Source organism: Diabrotica virgifera, chromosome 3, assembly GCF_917563875.1.
Source record: "Diabrotica virgifera virgifera chromosome 3, PGI_DIABVI_V3a".
Classification (NCBI taxonomy): domain Eukaryota; kingdom Metazoa; phylum Arthropoda; class Insecta; order Coleoptera; family Chrysomelidae; genus Diabrotica; species Diabrotica virgifera.
In genome coordinates, this window is record NC_065445.1 from 97,193,021 (window position 1) to 97,207,962 (window position 14,942).

Below are 14,942 nucleotides of genomic sequence, written 5' to 3' on the forward strand. Positions count from 1 at the left end.
ATATTCTTTGATACCTAGCTTCTCTTTAATGTAGTGTACCACTTGTATAGGGGTGTATATTGGGGTTAAGTTACTAATAATTACAAACTGACATTTATCTTCTGTGTTTTTTGACTTTTGCTCTGGACTTATTTCGCAACATTGAGGCTCTTCAGTTTGGGTACTTGTGGTGGCATAAAATGTTTTTTTGTTCAATACCTCTTTTTTTGTTGGTAAGGTAGGTAAATTTTTGGAAATATTGCTCATTTGATTTGAGATTTCACTGACATTTGAAGAACGCCTTTCTAATCCTACCTTAATTTCAGTAGACGTTGAGTCTTGGATTTGAACCTTTATAGTCTCATCTGAACTGCCGAAAAAAACTGACGATAAATTGAAAATATCATGTTCCATCTGCCTTACAGATTTTAAAACCTTTTCAGGATTCAGCAGGTTAAGCAGGTTATTCAGTTTATGGATCTCGTCAATTTTTTTAATAATATAGTCCAGTTTGTCGTCATTTTTTGTTAACAAATCGTAAGTCTCCATAAAAACTGGCAAATTATCAGTAAGCTTTTTAGTAACTTGTGTTAAGGCCTCAAAGTTTTCTAGAGGTATTTGATTTCTTGATAGATTATTTATTTTTTCATCTAAATATCTTAAGCTAGGCGAATCACATAGTGTACAAAAAAATTTTAGATGGGAAAATTTTTGATCCAATAAGGCTTTTGTGAACGACTTGTTTAGACCTGTACACTTCATACAGAAAGTTCTCCGACAATCTCCATTACATCTTAAATTATTCAATTTATCCGAATCAGAAAAATGTGAAAGACAATTCTCACAGCTGTATGTCATGGTCAAAAATTATATTGCAGTAATAAACAAGGTCGATGAAAGTAAACAAAAAGTAGAACGACTTACTACTTCTTCTTCTTCTTGTGCCACTCCTATCGGAGATTGGAAATCATCAAGCCTACCCTGACTTTGTTTACAGCTGACCTAAAAAGTTCATTAGTGGTGCAGCCAAACCACTCTCTCAAATTCCGCATCCACGACATTCTTCTACGGCCTGGATTCCGTTTTCCTTCTATTTTTCCTTGCATTATATTTTGAAGTTATGCGTATTTATGACCTCTCATCAGGTGACCCAAATACTCGAGTTTTCTTCGTTTTATCGTTAATAAAATTTCTGGGTCTCTTCCTATCCTCCGTATTACTTCAAGATTTGTGATTCTTTCAACCCAACTTATCTTCAGCATTCGACGGTAGCACCACATCTCGAAACTTTCAATATTTTTTATGTTGTTCTGTTTGAGAGTCCAGGCCTCTACACCGTATAATAGCGTGTTAAATACGTAGCCACTTAGCATTCTTAATCGTAGAGGGATGCTTATATCTCTGTTGCAGAAGAATTTTCTCATCTTTATGAAGGTGGCCCTGGCAATTTCGATACGTCTTTTTATTTCATTGTTTTGGTCTCCAGTTTCGTTTATTAAAGTTCCCAAGTATTTATAACTTGATACTTTTTCAATTTGAATGCCGTTTATACTAATATGTGCTGGTTGTGTCATGATTTTACTGAAGACCATATACTTGGTTTTTTTGATATTAATGTTTATGCCATAATTGTTGCAAGCAATATTTACGTTTGTAAGTAATCGTTGTAATTCTTCTACTGTTCTTGCAACTAGTACAGTGTCGTCTGCGTATCGAATATTATTTACAACCTCTCCATTGATTACGATTCCTTCATTTGCTTGCAAAAGGGCTTCCTGACAGATGCTTTCACTATATACATTAAATAGCAGTGGTGACAAAATGCATCCCTGTCTTACTCCTCTACGTATTTCTATTGCTTTTGATATCTCGTTTTCTATTTTGATGTTAGCTTTCTGATTCCAATATAAGTTGAGAATTATTCGCAGATCTTTATTATCTATGTCTTTTCTTTCAAGAATGTCTCTTAGCCTATCGTGGCGTACTCTGTCAAACGCTTTTTCAAAATCGATAAAACATGCATGTACTTCTTGATTAACGTCTAGGCATCTTTGTGTAAGAACATTCAAACCGAAGAGAGCTTCTCGAGTACCTAGTCCTTTTCTGAACCCCATCTGTGTATTACTAATATCTGACTCCAACTTTTGATAAACTCGGTTGTGGATGATTTTTAGAAATATCTTTAGTAGATGGCTCATTAAAGATATTGTTCGATGTTCTGAACATTCTTTTGCATTGGATTTCTTTGGCAGTGTAACGAATGTAGACAGCAGCCACTCTTGAGGTATAATACCAGTATTGTATACTGTGTTAAATAAGTGCAATATTATACCTATTGATTCATCATTCAAGAGCTTTAGTAATTCAGTAGGAACCTCATCGGGTCCATTTGCCTTTCCAGTTTTGGAATTTCTAAGTGCCATTTCTACTTCACATTACTTCACTTACTACTAGTAACTCACAACACTCCACAAATCAAAACAAACACGTAAACACAACAATTAGCAGTTGGCCGTGTTGCAAATCAAAACATACACAACCTCACGCTACCAGAGTTACTGACTAACTGACTAACATATCTCTTACTTAAACTTTTTCAAGTCAAATTTTCCTTTACATAATATGAAAGTTCACCACCTTGCATCTCTGTAATACATATCTGTACTTCTAGCTCTATACCATAGTGTAGTGTCTTACCATCGATTTTTTTAAGGGTTTTCATTTTTCATCTCTGCTGTTTCTAGCATTTTTTTGTTCTCTATGTGCTAGGTCGTGCACCCAGAAAGAGTAATTCGATGGATTTTATTATTTTAATTTAAACTATATTTTCAATTTGAAAGTTCCTTACATTCAGGAGACGTTTGTTGACCTTTGGGTTTTAGTTGCTTTCGTTCATAACCATCGAAGTAGATGGCGCCATTGTACGCTTACCACTTAAGTGGGAAACATTCAGGAGACATTTGTTGGCTTTTGGATTTGAGTTGTATTCAGATATCCATACTTGAGGAGTTCGAATGAGAACCAAATATAAAATGCGGTTCCGTTTCCAATTTAAAACAAAAAGGCTCACAAATGAAGCTCCTACGACATAATATACTGTCGTAAATACATACAAGCGATAGAACGCTTTCCTAGAAGATGTAAACTAAAACTACCTTATATTTAATGTTTTGAATATAAAACAATATTTATATAAAAGAGTTCACAGTAAAACAGTTAAACACTAAAAATAGATACTCTACCTGATTGTACTGTATATAGATAGTCTCATATTGCTGAGGTTGTTGCGAATACCTCTGCTGGTCATGTTTCGATTTTAGGCTGAGTTGTCTAGAAGTAGTATCACAGGATCCGTCCCAATAGAGGGTATCAGTACTGAGAGACGTAGTATAGCTATTGGCAGAACTCTCGCCCCCCAAAGTTGTCGGGACAATATTGCTTACTTCACTCGAAGTGCAGGAATGTAAACTACACTGACTTGTTAGGCCTGTTCCGATACGGAAGTATCTAAAAAATAGAGTATATGGTTTGTAAATGAAAATGAAACACAGTTAATATTTCATTCCGTTTCAGAGTGAACCACCATCCTCTTACGTATGTTCCACCCTTTTGGGATCTTCAGGGAGGCCTGTGGTCTGCTCTAAATCGTAACGAAAAACAGCTGACCCACTGTCTTACTAAGCAAAATTATATGAAATATTGCCGTTAGATGCTGTAGCGACATTATTGTTTTTATATTGTCTGTAAGTAATTTTTCAGAAAGTGAAAAATATGATAACCTTTATGTTGTACAATCCTATTTGATATTGACAGTAATATAAAATAATAGTGTCATATGTATATGTTACGGTAAAAATAGATAATCTGGTAATTGTACAGAATGACCGGTAATTGTATACAATTACCAGAGTCGTTAGTAAATGTAGAAAATATTCTTTAAAAACCCCTTATTTATTACTTTTACCGGTATTGTATACCTTTCCCAAAGGATCTTGGTAAAAGTAAGAAATTCAAATTATAACGATCGACACGCAAGCGCAATGCCTTTGTTTATTTCGTGCATAATCAGTCTTCCGTCTGCAGTGTTGATTGAGACATCAAAAGTGTTTCTATCCTGATTTCGCATGAGCTTCGTGTTTTTTTAAATAACAATAATGTTAATGTTACCTACCTATCTTTGAAGTGTTTTCTCTACCGACATAATATACCTACGTACAGAACTGTACATTACATTGTCCTAGAACTAATTATTTTTGATTTAACAATGGAATAGCTTTTTAATACAAAAGTGCTTGCAGTGTTGAATAGTAAAAAAGCACAATACGGTTTTGCTTACAAAAGAGAAGTACCAAAGTATAATAAACAATGTACCTATATGTAAGCAAATCTAAAACTAGTGATAAACTACCGGATGACTACAAATGGTTGAAAAAGTATGATTTCATGAAAGTTGGGGAAATTGAAAAACTGATTTGCCCCTTAAGTGAAGATGGTCTTCGATTTGTACAATTCGCCAAGAAGCGAGCTTACCATTCTGGCATCAATTGCAGTCCTTATGAAGCTATATTTGGGGTTCCTGCCAAAATCGGTGTGAAAACTTCATCACTGCCAGAAGATGCTCTAGAAAATATTCCAACTGAAGAAGATTTTGAAACCTTTGGTGGAACAAGTAGAAGAAACCCAGTCAGGTCCTGATTCTGAAGAACGTGAAGAAGTAGAAGTGGATGAACCAAATGAGTTTCTAATAGAAAAAGAGCCTGAACAACCTGAGCATGAGCAACCATCAGTGAATGAATCTAATGCGATTCTAGAAGAACTATCTTCTAATCAAATTTCAGAGAGACAAAATTCTGTTGCAATTAAACGGGCACGTGCAAAGGAAGGTCTTGAAAAGCAATTGAAGAAAATGCTTAAACATCAAACTTGAAATTTCTCCCTGGTAATGTCGGTAATACGGTAAAATTAAGAGTGCCAGATGTTGACAGGGCACGAAGTGATTCTAGAAATGTTTTTGGCTGTTATTATGAGTGTTCAAAATGAATTATATGAATTGGGTACTAAAGAAGGGCGACTGTCACAGTTGTATAGCAGAAATCAATGTACTATCGGCAAAGAATCATTCATTTCTCTAGACATGGTACCAAAACTAAACATTTCATTGCGCGAGTATGATAGAAAAATGTCTTTATCTGGTAGGCAAGGCTATCAGCGATGTGCTTGCATAAGTAAATAATGCAAAACAGATCAATTTAAATCTAAAAAAAAACGGAAAGTTTTGTAATTACAAGCAAATAGTATAACTAAGTAGAGTAGTTGTATTAATTCAGTTAAAAAAACTCAATTCAGGTTTAAAGAAACTGTCTCTTGTTTTTAATTCAGTTCAATCACACTTCTTGAATAGCTGTTTAAATTTATTGTGTCTATTTCATTTCATACTTTTACCGCTGGTCCTTGGTAAATGTATACATTTACCGGTAAAAGTAGATAAATGAAAATAATTTCCTACATTTGCCATCGACTTTGGTAATCGTATACAATTACCGGTAATTATACACAATTACCAATTATCTGCTCTTACCGTAACATATACACAACCAAACTTATGGAATCACCATATATTTCAAACCAACATTTATTTCTTTTGAAAAAACTTTGTTATTGTTGGCATCTCCCGATTCTATTGGTTAAAAAATTGTATCACAATGAAAATATGTATCATAATGAAGAACGTTATGATACAGCGGTTAAATTATAATTGATATATTAAAGTATGAGAGTAGAAAAACTAACTTTTGCGTTCAAAAACGAAAATAGGCGGGGTTAGTTGATGTGCAAAGGGAAAATATTATTGGTGTTGTGGAGCAAGGAATGTATCAGAGGGATATAGTTGCACAGTGTGTTGTCAAAAACCTGTGCTAGGTTTCATGTATATGTTATAGTCAAAGCCCGAATTTCAGGCACTCCTAGGTTAGACTAGGCAATCCTCAGGTCTGACTAACATTCTTAGTCAAAGCCCGAAAAAAATTACAGATTCGGCCTTTGACTAGTCAAACATAGGAGAGACTAAGTTGGTCAGGCAAAGGTCGAAATTTAATTTTATGAAATCGGGGTTTGACTAGTCAAACCCCGATCAGCTATTAAAATGTCGTAATTTGTTAGATTAGGTTTAATGAAACGTCATTTTTTTATTTTAATGTTTATTATTTTTATATTGTTGTAATTAAAATTAAAAAATTAGTGTATATTCTCACATGTTGAGGCATTATGGCATTTATGCCCGGTTGCACCAATACATCTTAAGCTTAAGTCGAGAATATCATAAGAATTAATTTAATTTAATTATAATATATTACAATAAGAATACCATAATATAATAATAGATATAGGTAATTGATAATAATGCACGAATCTAAAATTATGGTGCAACGTAAGTGATACTCAAGGAGGCCCTATCTATAAGTAGAGCTTAGCTAAACTGGAGCTTAAGATCTGTTGGTGCAACCAGACATTAGCGTTGCACAATACGTTAGACCTTTTACACTTACGTAATTTGGAAGAGCATTTCTTTTTACAGTAGCATTTTATAAATCCTTGTTCTCCAAATTTAGAATATTTTGTACTAATTTCTCTTAGAGACCGAGACAGCTTAACGTCTGGAACATCTTCAAAATTAGGAAATTTCTCTTTGCATTCTCTTATTTGATTTCATGAAAAAAGTGTGTTTATTGTTCCGTATTTCGTACCAACTCTATACAGGGTGTTTCATTAATAATTGTCCATATAGTAACTGGAGAAACCTTAGCACAAAATACGAAGATTTAACCTAAAACTCTTAAATAAAATGTGGTTCCTTACTGAGTTACAGGGTGTTTTATCTAAAAGTTTAAAACTATTTTTGCTCAGCATTTTAAAACTATTCGACGTATCCTTTTCATACTTGGCAAGAAGTATAGGTACTGCACAAACTACTAGATTATGTTAAACAAACGTTTCTGGCTATTACCAAAGGCATACGACGGGGGAAAGTGAATGGTTGACCCTTTCCAAATTCTAAGCCACTGGCGGAATTGCCATTTTAGTTCAATTATTGAATTTTCCAATACTTTCTATAAAAATAATATACTCTTCATTCGTAACGATAAAGTCATTAGTTTTCGAGATCTTTGAAGTTAAAAATGAAACGACACGGTTATTTTGATTAATGCATTGTGTCGCTTCATTTTTAGATTCAAATATCTCGAAAACTAATCATTTTATCGTTTCGAATTAAGAGTATATTATTTACACATAAAGTACTGCAAAATCAAAAAATTACACTAAAATAGCAATTTCGTCAGTGGCGTAAAATTTGGGCAAGGTCAACCAGCCACTATCCCCTGCCGTACGCCTCTGGTGGTAGCTAGAAACGTTTATTTATCTTAATTTAGTAAGGTGTACAGTACCTACACTTTCTGCTAAGTATGATAAGGATACGCCAAATAGTTTTAAAGTACTGGGTACAAATAATTTTTAAATTTTAATCTTATGAATCCTATCATAAATTAATCAAAATAACTGTACCGTTTCATATTTAATTTCAAATATCTCGAAAACTAATGACTTTATGGTTACCAATGAGAAGTATATTATTTACGTATAAAATATTGGAGAATCTAAAAACGGTACTAAAATAGTAATTCCTCCAGTGGCGTAGAATTTGAGAAGGGTCAACCATTCACTATCCCCTGTCGTACGCCTCTGGTAGTAGCTAGAAACGTTTGTTTATCATAATTTAGTAGGGTGTATAGTAGTCGCACTTTCTGCCAAGTATGAAAAGGATACGTTGAATAGTTTTAAAAAGGTGAGCAAAAATATTTTTTAAATTTTTAGATAAAACACCCTGTAACTCAATAAGGGACCACATCTTATTTAAGTGTTTTAGGTTAAATCTTCGCATTTTGTGCTAAGGTTTCTCCAGTTACTATATGGACAATTAATAATGAAACACCCTGTATAAACCGTAAATTGTTTTACCTTGTATGATACCTACCCAAAATATTTCAAGCATCTCCTTTGGCTCTATCAAAGCTGGGGATAGGTATTGTTAGTTTTTCCGATCGAAATTGGAGGACAATTTTTTTCACTTAATTGTTTCATAGCATTATAGGCTGGTCATGAAGACCTTCAATCGCATTTCCTTTATTTATTTTAATATTTTCTGTCTGTGCACAACGCATGCTCTAACGCGTGCCAAGGAGATGCTCGAAATATTTTTGGTATCATACAACATATAGAGTTGATACGAAATACGGAACAATAAACACACTTTTTTTAAGAAATCAAATAAGAGAATGCAAAGAGAATTTTCCTAATTTCGAAGATGTTCCAGACGTTAAGCTGCCTCTAAGAGAAATTAGTACTAAATATTCTAAATTTGGAGGACAAGGATTTATAAAATACCACTGCAATAAGAAATGCTCTTCAAAACCATGTAAGTGTAAAAGGTCAAACGTATTGTACAACTCTAAATGCCATAATGATAATGCCTCAATATGCGAGAATAAACACTAATTTTTTTATTTTAATTACGACAATATAAAAATAATAAACATTATAATTAATAAATGACGTTTTATTAAACCTAATCTAACAAATTACGACATTTCATAAAATTAAATTTCGACCTTTGCCTGACCAACGTTGTCTCTCCTAGGTTTGACTAGTCCAAGGCCGAAACGGTAATTTATTTCGGGGTTTGACTAAACCGTCAGTCATACCTGAGAATTGCCTAGTCAAACCCAGGAGTGCCTGAAATTCGGGCTTTGACTATAACATATAGACCAAGACAAAGTCGCCAAAGAGTAGCAATGCTCGCCACGATCGTTTTATTGTCCAAGTAGCTAGAAGAGACCCAATAATTTCTCAACCGCAGTTCCAAATGCAGCTTTTTGGAAACTACAGGTGTAAGTATTTCAGTGTTGAAACGACAAGAAGTCTCCGCATCCAGAACTGTACAGCATGAGAGAGCTACGGGTTTTCGAGTTATCCAGTCAGCACAAGATTGATCGCCTTTAAAATGGTGTCTTCAATACCAAATTGGCATATTGGAAATGTGCAAAATGTGCTATTTTCAGAAATCAAGATTTGTGTAAAATCAGATGATCGACGAATTCCTGTACTGAGTTGACAAGGAAGACAGGCAAGAACGGAAAGTTTCAGACTTCCTACTCATGTTTTTCCCTATACTTTAGCTTCCAATATGAATTGAAGTAATTTATATCTTTCACCTCTCAACACATGACCCAAGTATTGTATTTTTCTTTCTTTGATTATTCTTAGTAGTTCGTTTTTTTGCTCATGCGCCGACGTACCTCAATGTTAGTTACCTTTTGTACCCATGAAATTTTCAGCATCCGTCTGTATATATACATCTCCAAGGCAACTTTCATAGCCATACAGCAAGACAGGAAACACCTAACATCTGAGCACCTGAGCTCCAGACTTAGGTCTGATCTTACAAAAAATGTGTTTGGCTATTGGCACTGGCACCCAAATATTTTATGGAAGTTACCTGCTCTATTAGTTGTCCCTTGGCATACAAATTTACGTTTATTGGTGTCTTTGAAATAACTAAAATTTTAGTTTTGGAAACGTTTAGGTGTAAACCAAACATTTAGCTATGAGGAACTACCGCATTTATTATATTTTGTAGTTCTTGTATCATCAGCGTACCTGATGTTGTCTATTCTCGTTCCGTTAATCTTAATTCCACCTTGGACCTCGTCCAATGCTTCTCTGAATATTCAGTTCGAATACAGAGTAAATAATAGTGGTGATTAGTGTTATTCTTACCTGATGTTTTATTATTTTTTTATTTGAGTGAGAGCGCCACTAATTTCATTTTTTTATAGTGGTTTCTAGAATCTCTTCCTACTCTACATTATAAGTTTGTCTTCAGTAATTGGTTTCTATATACATACCTACTTGCTTCGTAGAATTCTCTGTAAAATTCTTCTGCAATTTTTTTTGATATCATCTTGGTCGTATTCTATTCGTTCATCTTTAGTTTTCAGGGCAATAATTTGACGTTTTTTCTATGAATTTATTGTTTTCTGAATAAGAAATTTTTCAAAAAAGAAGGAAGCACAAGTACTAGCTCTAGTACTACCTTAAAAATAGGCTCCAAATAATCTTAAAATAAGTTATCTTATAATGTCTTAGAGTAAGGATATCTGAGCTATAAAGGAAAATAAACAAATGATCAGACATGGATGTGATAAAGACATTAATTAAGAAAAACATTACAGAGGAAATCAAGGAAGGAGAACAAAGGAAGTAAATGACAGAATTAAGAAGAAAAATATTCGAAAATTTATGGTTGAATACCCCCACAAAAGATAAAAAGAAGATGAAGCAGATGTTTTAGAAAATAGCAAATAGGAGCTGTGAAATATGGTCACAAATTAAATCAACTACTACATAGCCCATAGTACTATACCTAATATTAACTGGGAGCATATTTACCGTTTAGGAACTGTGAAAGTTTGGGGCTCAGGTCCGGTTTGTGACGATTGGGAATGTGGTCGAGATCTGGGTTGTTGTGGTTCAGTTTGGGTTTCCTCAGTCTTGGAGTCTCTTTTTCTTTGTTCTTTTTGGCTTCGTGATCTTCTTCTACCAGTGGGAACACACCTTGGATCACAACAAGGACTAGCTAAGTCGTAAGCATCTAAGCTAAAATGTACCTGGTTGTTAATTCCTTGGAAACAAATTCCTTGTGAATAAAGGTAGTTTGATTAAGAAATTAATTAATAACGGAGGGATTCAAGGACGATGGTTTCTTAAGTGGAGTTAGGTTTGGTTAGGTTAGTTAACAATCTCTTAGGTTTTACTCAGCAGTTGGTTTTCTAATACTCAAGATATCCATTTTTATAACTATTTTAAAAATAAAATGTTTATCAATATCGTACCTATTGTTGTCTCCGTTGTTGGATCCAGATTGCATGCATGGGTTGCACAGCTGGCCAGCATAGCGCTGACACAGAACAGGAGGTTTCTTTGGTTTGTCCACACGAGTCTGACTAGCTCGAGTCTGTTTTTGATCACAGGGCGTTTTTACAATCAGACTGTGCTGATCTTTGTAATGCGGTTGCTCAAGGGTTAGAAGGTATTCTCCACTGCTACTTGTCGAAGGATGTAAAATGTATCTAAATTAAAACTGCCCATAAGTTTTGGATTATCAAAAGATAAGTGTGGAGGTTGCCTACGTTTTCTTTATGAAGCAAACATGCAATAACAAGAATATTTTTGAAAAGCTTTGTAGTTTTACTAGACATTCTGAATAATTTATTGCTAAAGTTATCTAAAGGTCTCATACCCGAGTTAAATAGTGCATGTCAGATAGAAAGACGTATAATTAAGAAACACAAAAATTAAAGCCGAAGCAATGCTCATTTCTTTATTTAAAATAAAAGAAGAAGCTCTTATATAACAAAACTTAAATACGTTATCACAATTTTTATTAATTCTACTAACATGCAAAAACAAGAAGTGCAAATTCAATAGTTAGATAATCATAGTTCAGGCGGGATCTGTCGAAAAGCAGACCATATTGGACATTTTCCATAGGAGTCTACTTTTTTGCTGGAAGAACTTCAGGATTTTTATTTAACAAAATCTGAAAAAAATCGAAAATTTTTTGGTTTTTGCGCCCATATTATCGCCTGTAAAGCGCTGGTTTCCTCGAAAGCGGTGCCGACAAACTGAGACCGTAACACTGCGATGAATGATGTCATAAAAAACTGTACCATGCAAAATAATAGCGGTTGGAAGCCACCGCTTGCTGAGTTTGCACATTCCATTGCCGCAGTGAAGAACCTTGAATTTTTCACCGTAATCTGACGTAATTCATCGCAGTGCTACGGTCGCAGTTTGTCGGTGCCGCTTTCGAGGAAACCAGCGCTTAAGGCTCGAAAGTGCTCTAGTCCAGTCGGGTTAGACGAATAACAGGCCTAACCTTGCATTAGGAACTGCCCCAAATTTTAGTTTTCTAATCTTTAGGGGGGATCAATAGTAGTGTAAATTTAAAATCTCGACTGAATTGCGCTGTTGCGTTAGCTGCCATCTTGATTTTAAACGAGAACCGTTTTGCTCAATATCTCCGCCATTTTCAACTTTTCGACAAAAAGTATAACAACCAAAATTGTTGAAAATGTGATTTTCTATCATTTCTATTCTTAAAATTTTTTCGTGCCGTCGATATTTTCTGAGTTATGGCCATGGCGGAAAATAGTGACAGTTAGAGCATAATTATTGAATTATCTCGTTTATTATTAGTTTTACGACAAAAATGCCCCCATACAAAAATAGAGAGAATTAAATTCTACACGATTTTAATATCTTTAATTTTTTGCTAAAGTTAATATTTAAGGTAGTACGTATGCGATAATGGCGCGAGCGTTAGACCCGATTGATTTTGTAGCAATTGTTTTTGTTCAATATCTACGCCATTTTCAACTAAAATTGTCCCAAATATGATTTCGTACAATTTCTTTTTAACAATTTTTTTCATGCGGTTGATATTTTCCGAGTTAAGTGGGAAAATAGTAAAAAGTGGTGGGGAAGCATAATTACTAAATTGAATACAGTTTCTGAGCTGCCTTAAATTTTATAATTCTATCCTTTAGGCGATATCAATAGTAGTGTAAATTTGAAATCACGACTGAATTCTGCCGTTGCATTAGCCGCCATATTAAGTTTAATGGAGAACCGTTGTTGCTTAATATCTCCGACATTTTCAACTTTTCGACAAAAATGATAGAAACTAAAATTGTTGAAGACGTAATTCCTATAATTTCTTTTCCACAATTTTTTTATGCGATCAATATTCTCCGAGTTAAGGGGGAAAATAGTGGAAGCGGAGGGGAAGCATAATTATTGAATTGTCTCATTTATTATTAACTTTATGACGTAATTGTACATAAGCAAAAATAAAGAGAATTATATTTTATACAATTTTTGAAACTTCCAATGAAACACCAACCAAACTAAGTACATAAAAGACATAAATAATAACTTATATGCACTAAGTTCACTTAGTTTTATTAACTAATTAGCTGGTTTGATTGGTTGAATTTGTCTATCGATAATTAAGTTTTATGTCAGTTAACATATTTTAATATTTCAACAATTTTTTTTATATTGTGAACCCTGTTGAGGAGAATTTTCCCATTCCTCCCCCCTCGTAGACCCGCCACTGGTTCTCTCGAAAAATTGTAGCAAATCGTAATTGCAACAATTTCAGTCCTTACACTTTTTGTCGAAAAGTTGAAAATGGCGGAGATATTGAACAAAAACAATTGCTATAAAGTCAATCAGGTCTTACGCTCGCACCTTTACCGCATACGTACTACTTTAAATATTGATTTTATCAAAAAAAAATGAAAGAGATCAAAATTGTAAAAAATTTAATTCTCTTTATCTTTGTTGTAAAACTAATAATAAACGAGAAAATTCAATAAATCAATAATTATACTTTAACTGTCACTATTTTCCCCCATAACTCGGAAAATATCGAACGCACGAAAAAAATTATAATAAACAACATTATAGAAAATCGCATTTTCAAGAATTTCAGTTCCTACACTTTTTGGCGAAAAGTTGAAAATGGTGAGATATTGAACAAAAACGGTTCTCGTTTAAAATCAAGATGGCGGCTAACGCAACGGTCAAATTCAGTCGAGATTTTAAATTTATACTACTATTGACCCCCGTAAAGACGGGGCTACGTCTTGTTTACTAACCACAGGCAACTTTGTCTCTGTTGTATTTATGCCAGTGATGTGGAAGTTATGCCAAGTCCGTTATTAGAGTATTCTCTAGTGACTGGATCTATAAGGAATTGAAGACCATCGATACTTTCAGCCATGATCGCTGTGTCATATGCATATCTGATGTTGTTAAGAGTTTCTCCTCCAATTCGAACTTCACATTGTCTTTCCAAGGCTTTGTTAAAAAATATTATTTCTGAGTAAACGTTAAACAAAGTTGGGGATAATATACAACTGTGTGACACCTCTTTGAATGCAAATTGCTCTACATAAATTGTTTATTGCAAACTTCCTGTTTTGCAATTACAATATATGTTTGAAAATATATCCGAGATATCGATTTAAAAAATATATATCAAAATCGGATGACAAGAAGCCAAGAAAATGCAATTTTCTGCAATACAATCTTGAACTTCCCGATTCTCGTCGATAATAAAGTTTCTCTAGGTGAAATACATATAAAGGCTGTCAGTTAAGTTTAAGCTTAAAGGAGAAACTCCATTTTTGCACTTTTTTTCTAGTTATTGCTATTCTTTAAACAATAAACACTAAATTTTCAAAAAACTAAGTTTTCAATCTAATAGCACGTAAAACAAAACCCAAAAATGCTATTGTACATCTTTCCAGACTGAAAACAATGGGAACCTTCTCTGGTAACACCTCCGGGGCTTCTACAATTTGCACGCCATAACGGATGCTGAGACTAAGGAAGATGAGGAAATTTTACAATTTATAATTCACGTCCCATCTGCTCAGCGCGGTACAGTTCCAACGAGAATGGTTCCCTTCGTACTCCAATCATTACAGCCGCATCATTATTCCAGTTCAATTAGAGAGCGCAGCAAGCACCTCTACCGGTTTCGAAACTTATTAGTCTCTCATCAGGAAGCACATATGCTGCTCTCTCTGACCCAACTAGGACAAACCCTGGAGTGCAGTCACAGATTGCAACGAACAAAATGGCAGGGATGCCCTAGCGGCAACTGCTATCAAAAAACTAAGTTTTCAATCTAATAGCACATAAAACAACAACCAAATATGCTATTCTACATCCTACCAGACTGAAAACAATGGGAACCTTCTCTGGTAACACCTCCGAGGCTTCTACAATTTGCAAGCCATAACGGATGCTGATGAGAGATATGTGCCTCCTGATGA

General features: G+C 34.2%; 1 protein-coding gene across 2 annotated transcripts in view; it reads right to left on the reverse strand.

The window, feature by feature from the left end:
- LOC126881965 (uncharacterized) overlaps positions 1-14,942 on the reverse strand; it is a 121,662-nt gene that overhangs the window by 25,791 nt on the left and 80,929 nt on the right. The window contains exons 4-6 of one of the 2 annotated variants that reach the window (XM_050646713.1): positions 10,926-11,162; positions 10,483-10,689; positions 3,222-3,486 (exon numbers count right to left, since the gene is read on the reverse strand). In XM_050646713.1, the coding sequence (XP_050502670.1) occupies positions 3,222-3,486; positions 10,483-10,689; positions 10,926-11,162 (709 nt within the window). The remainder of the gene's footprint in view (positions 1-3,221; positions 3,487-10,482; positions 10,690-10,925; positions 11,163-14,942) is intronic. The other variant, XM_050646714.1, reaches the window with a different exon arrangement.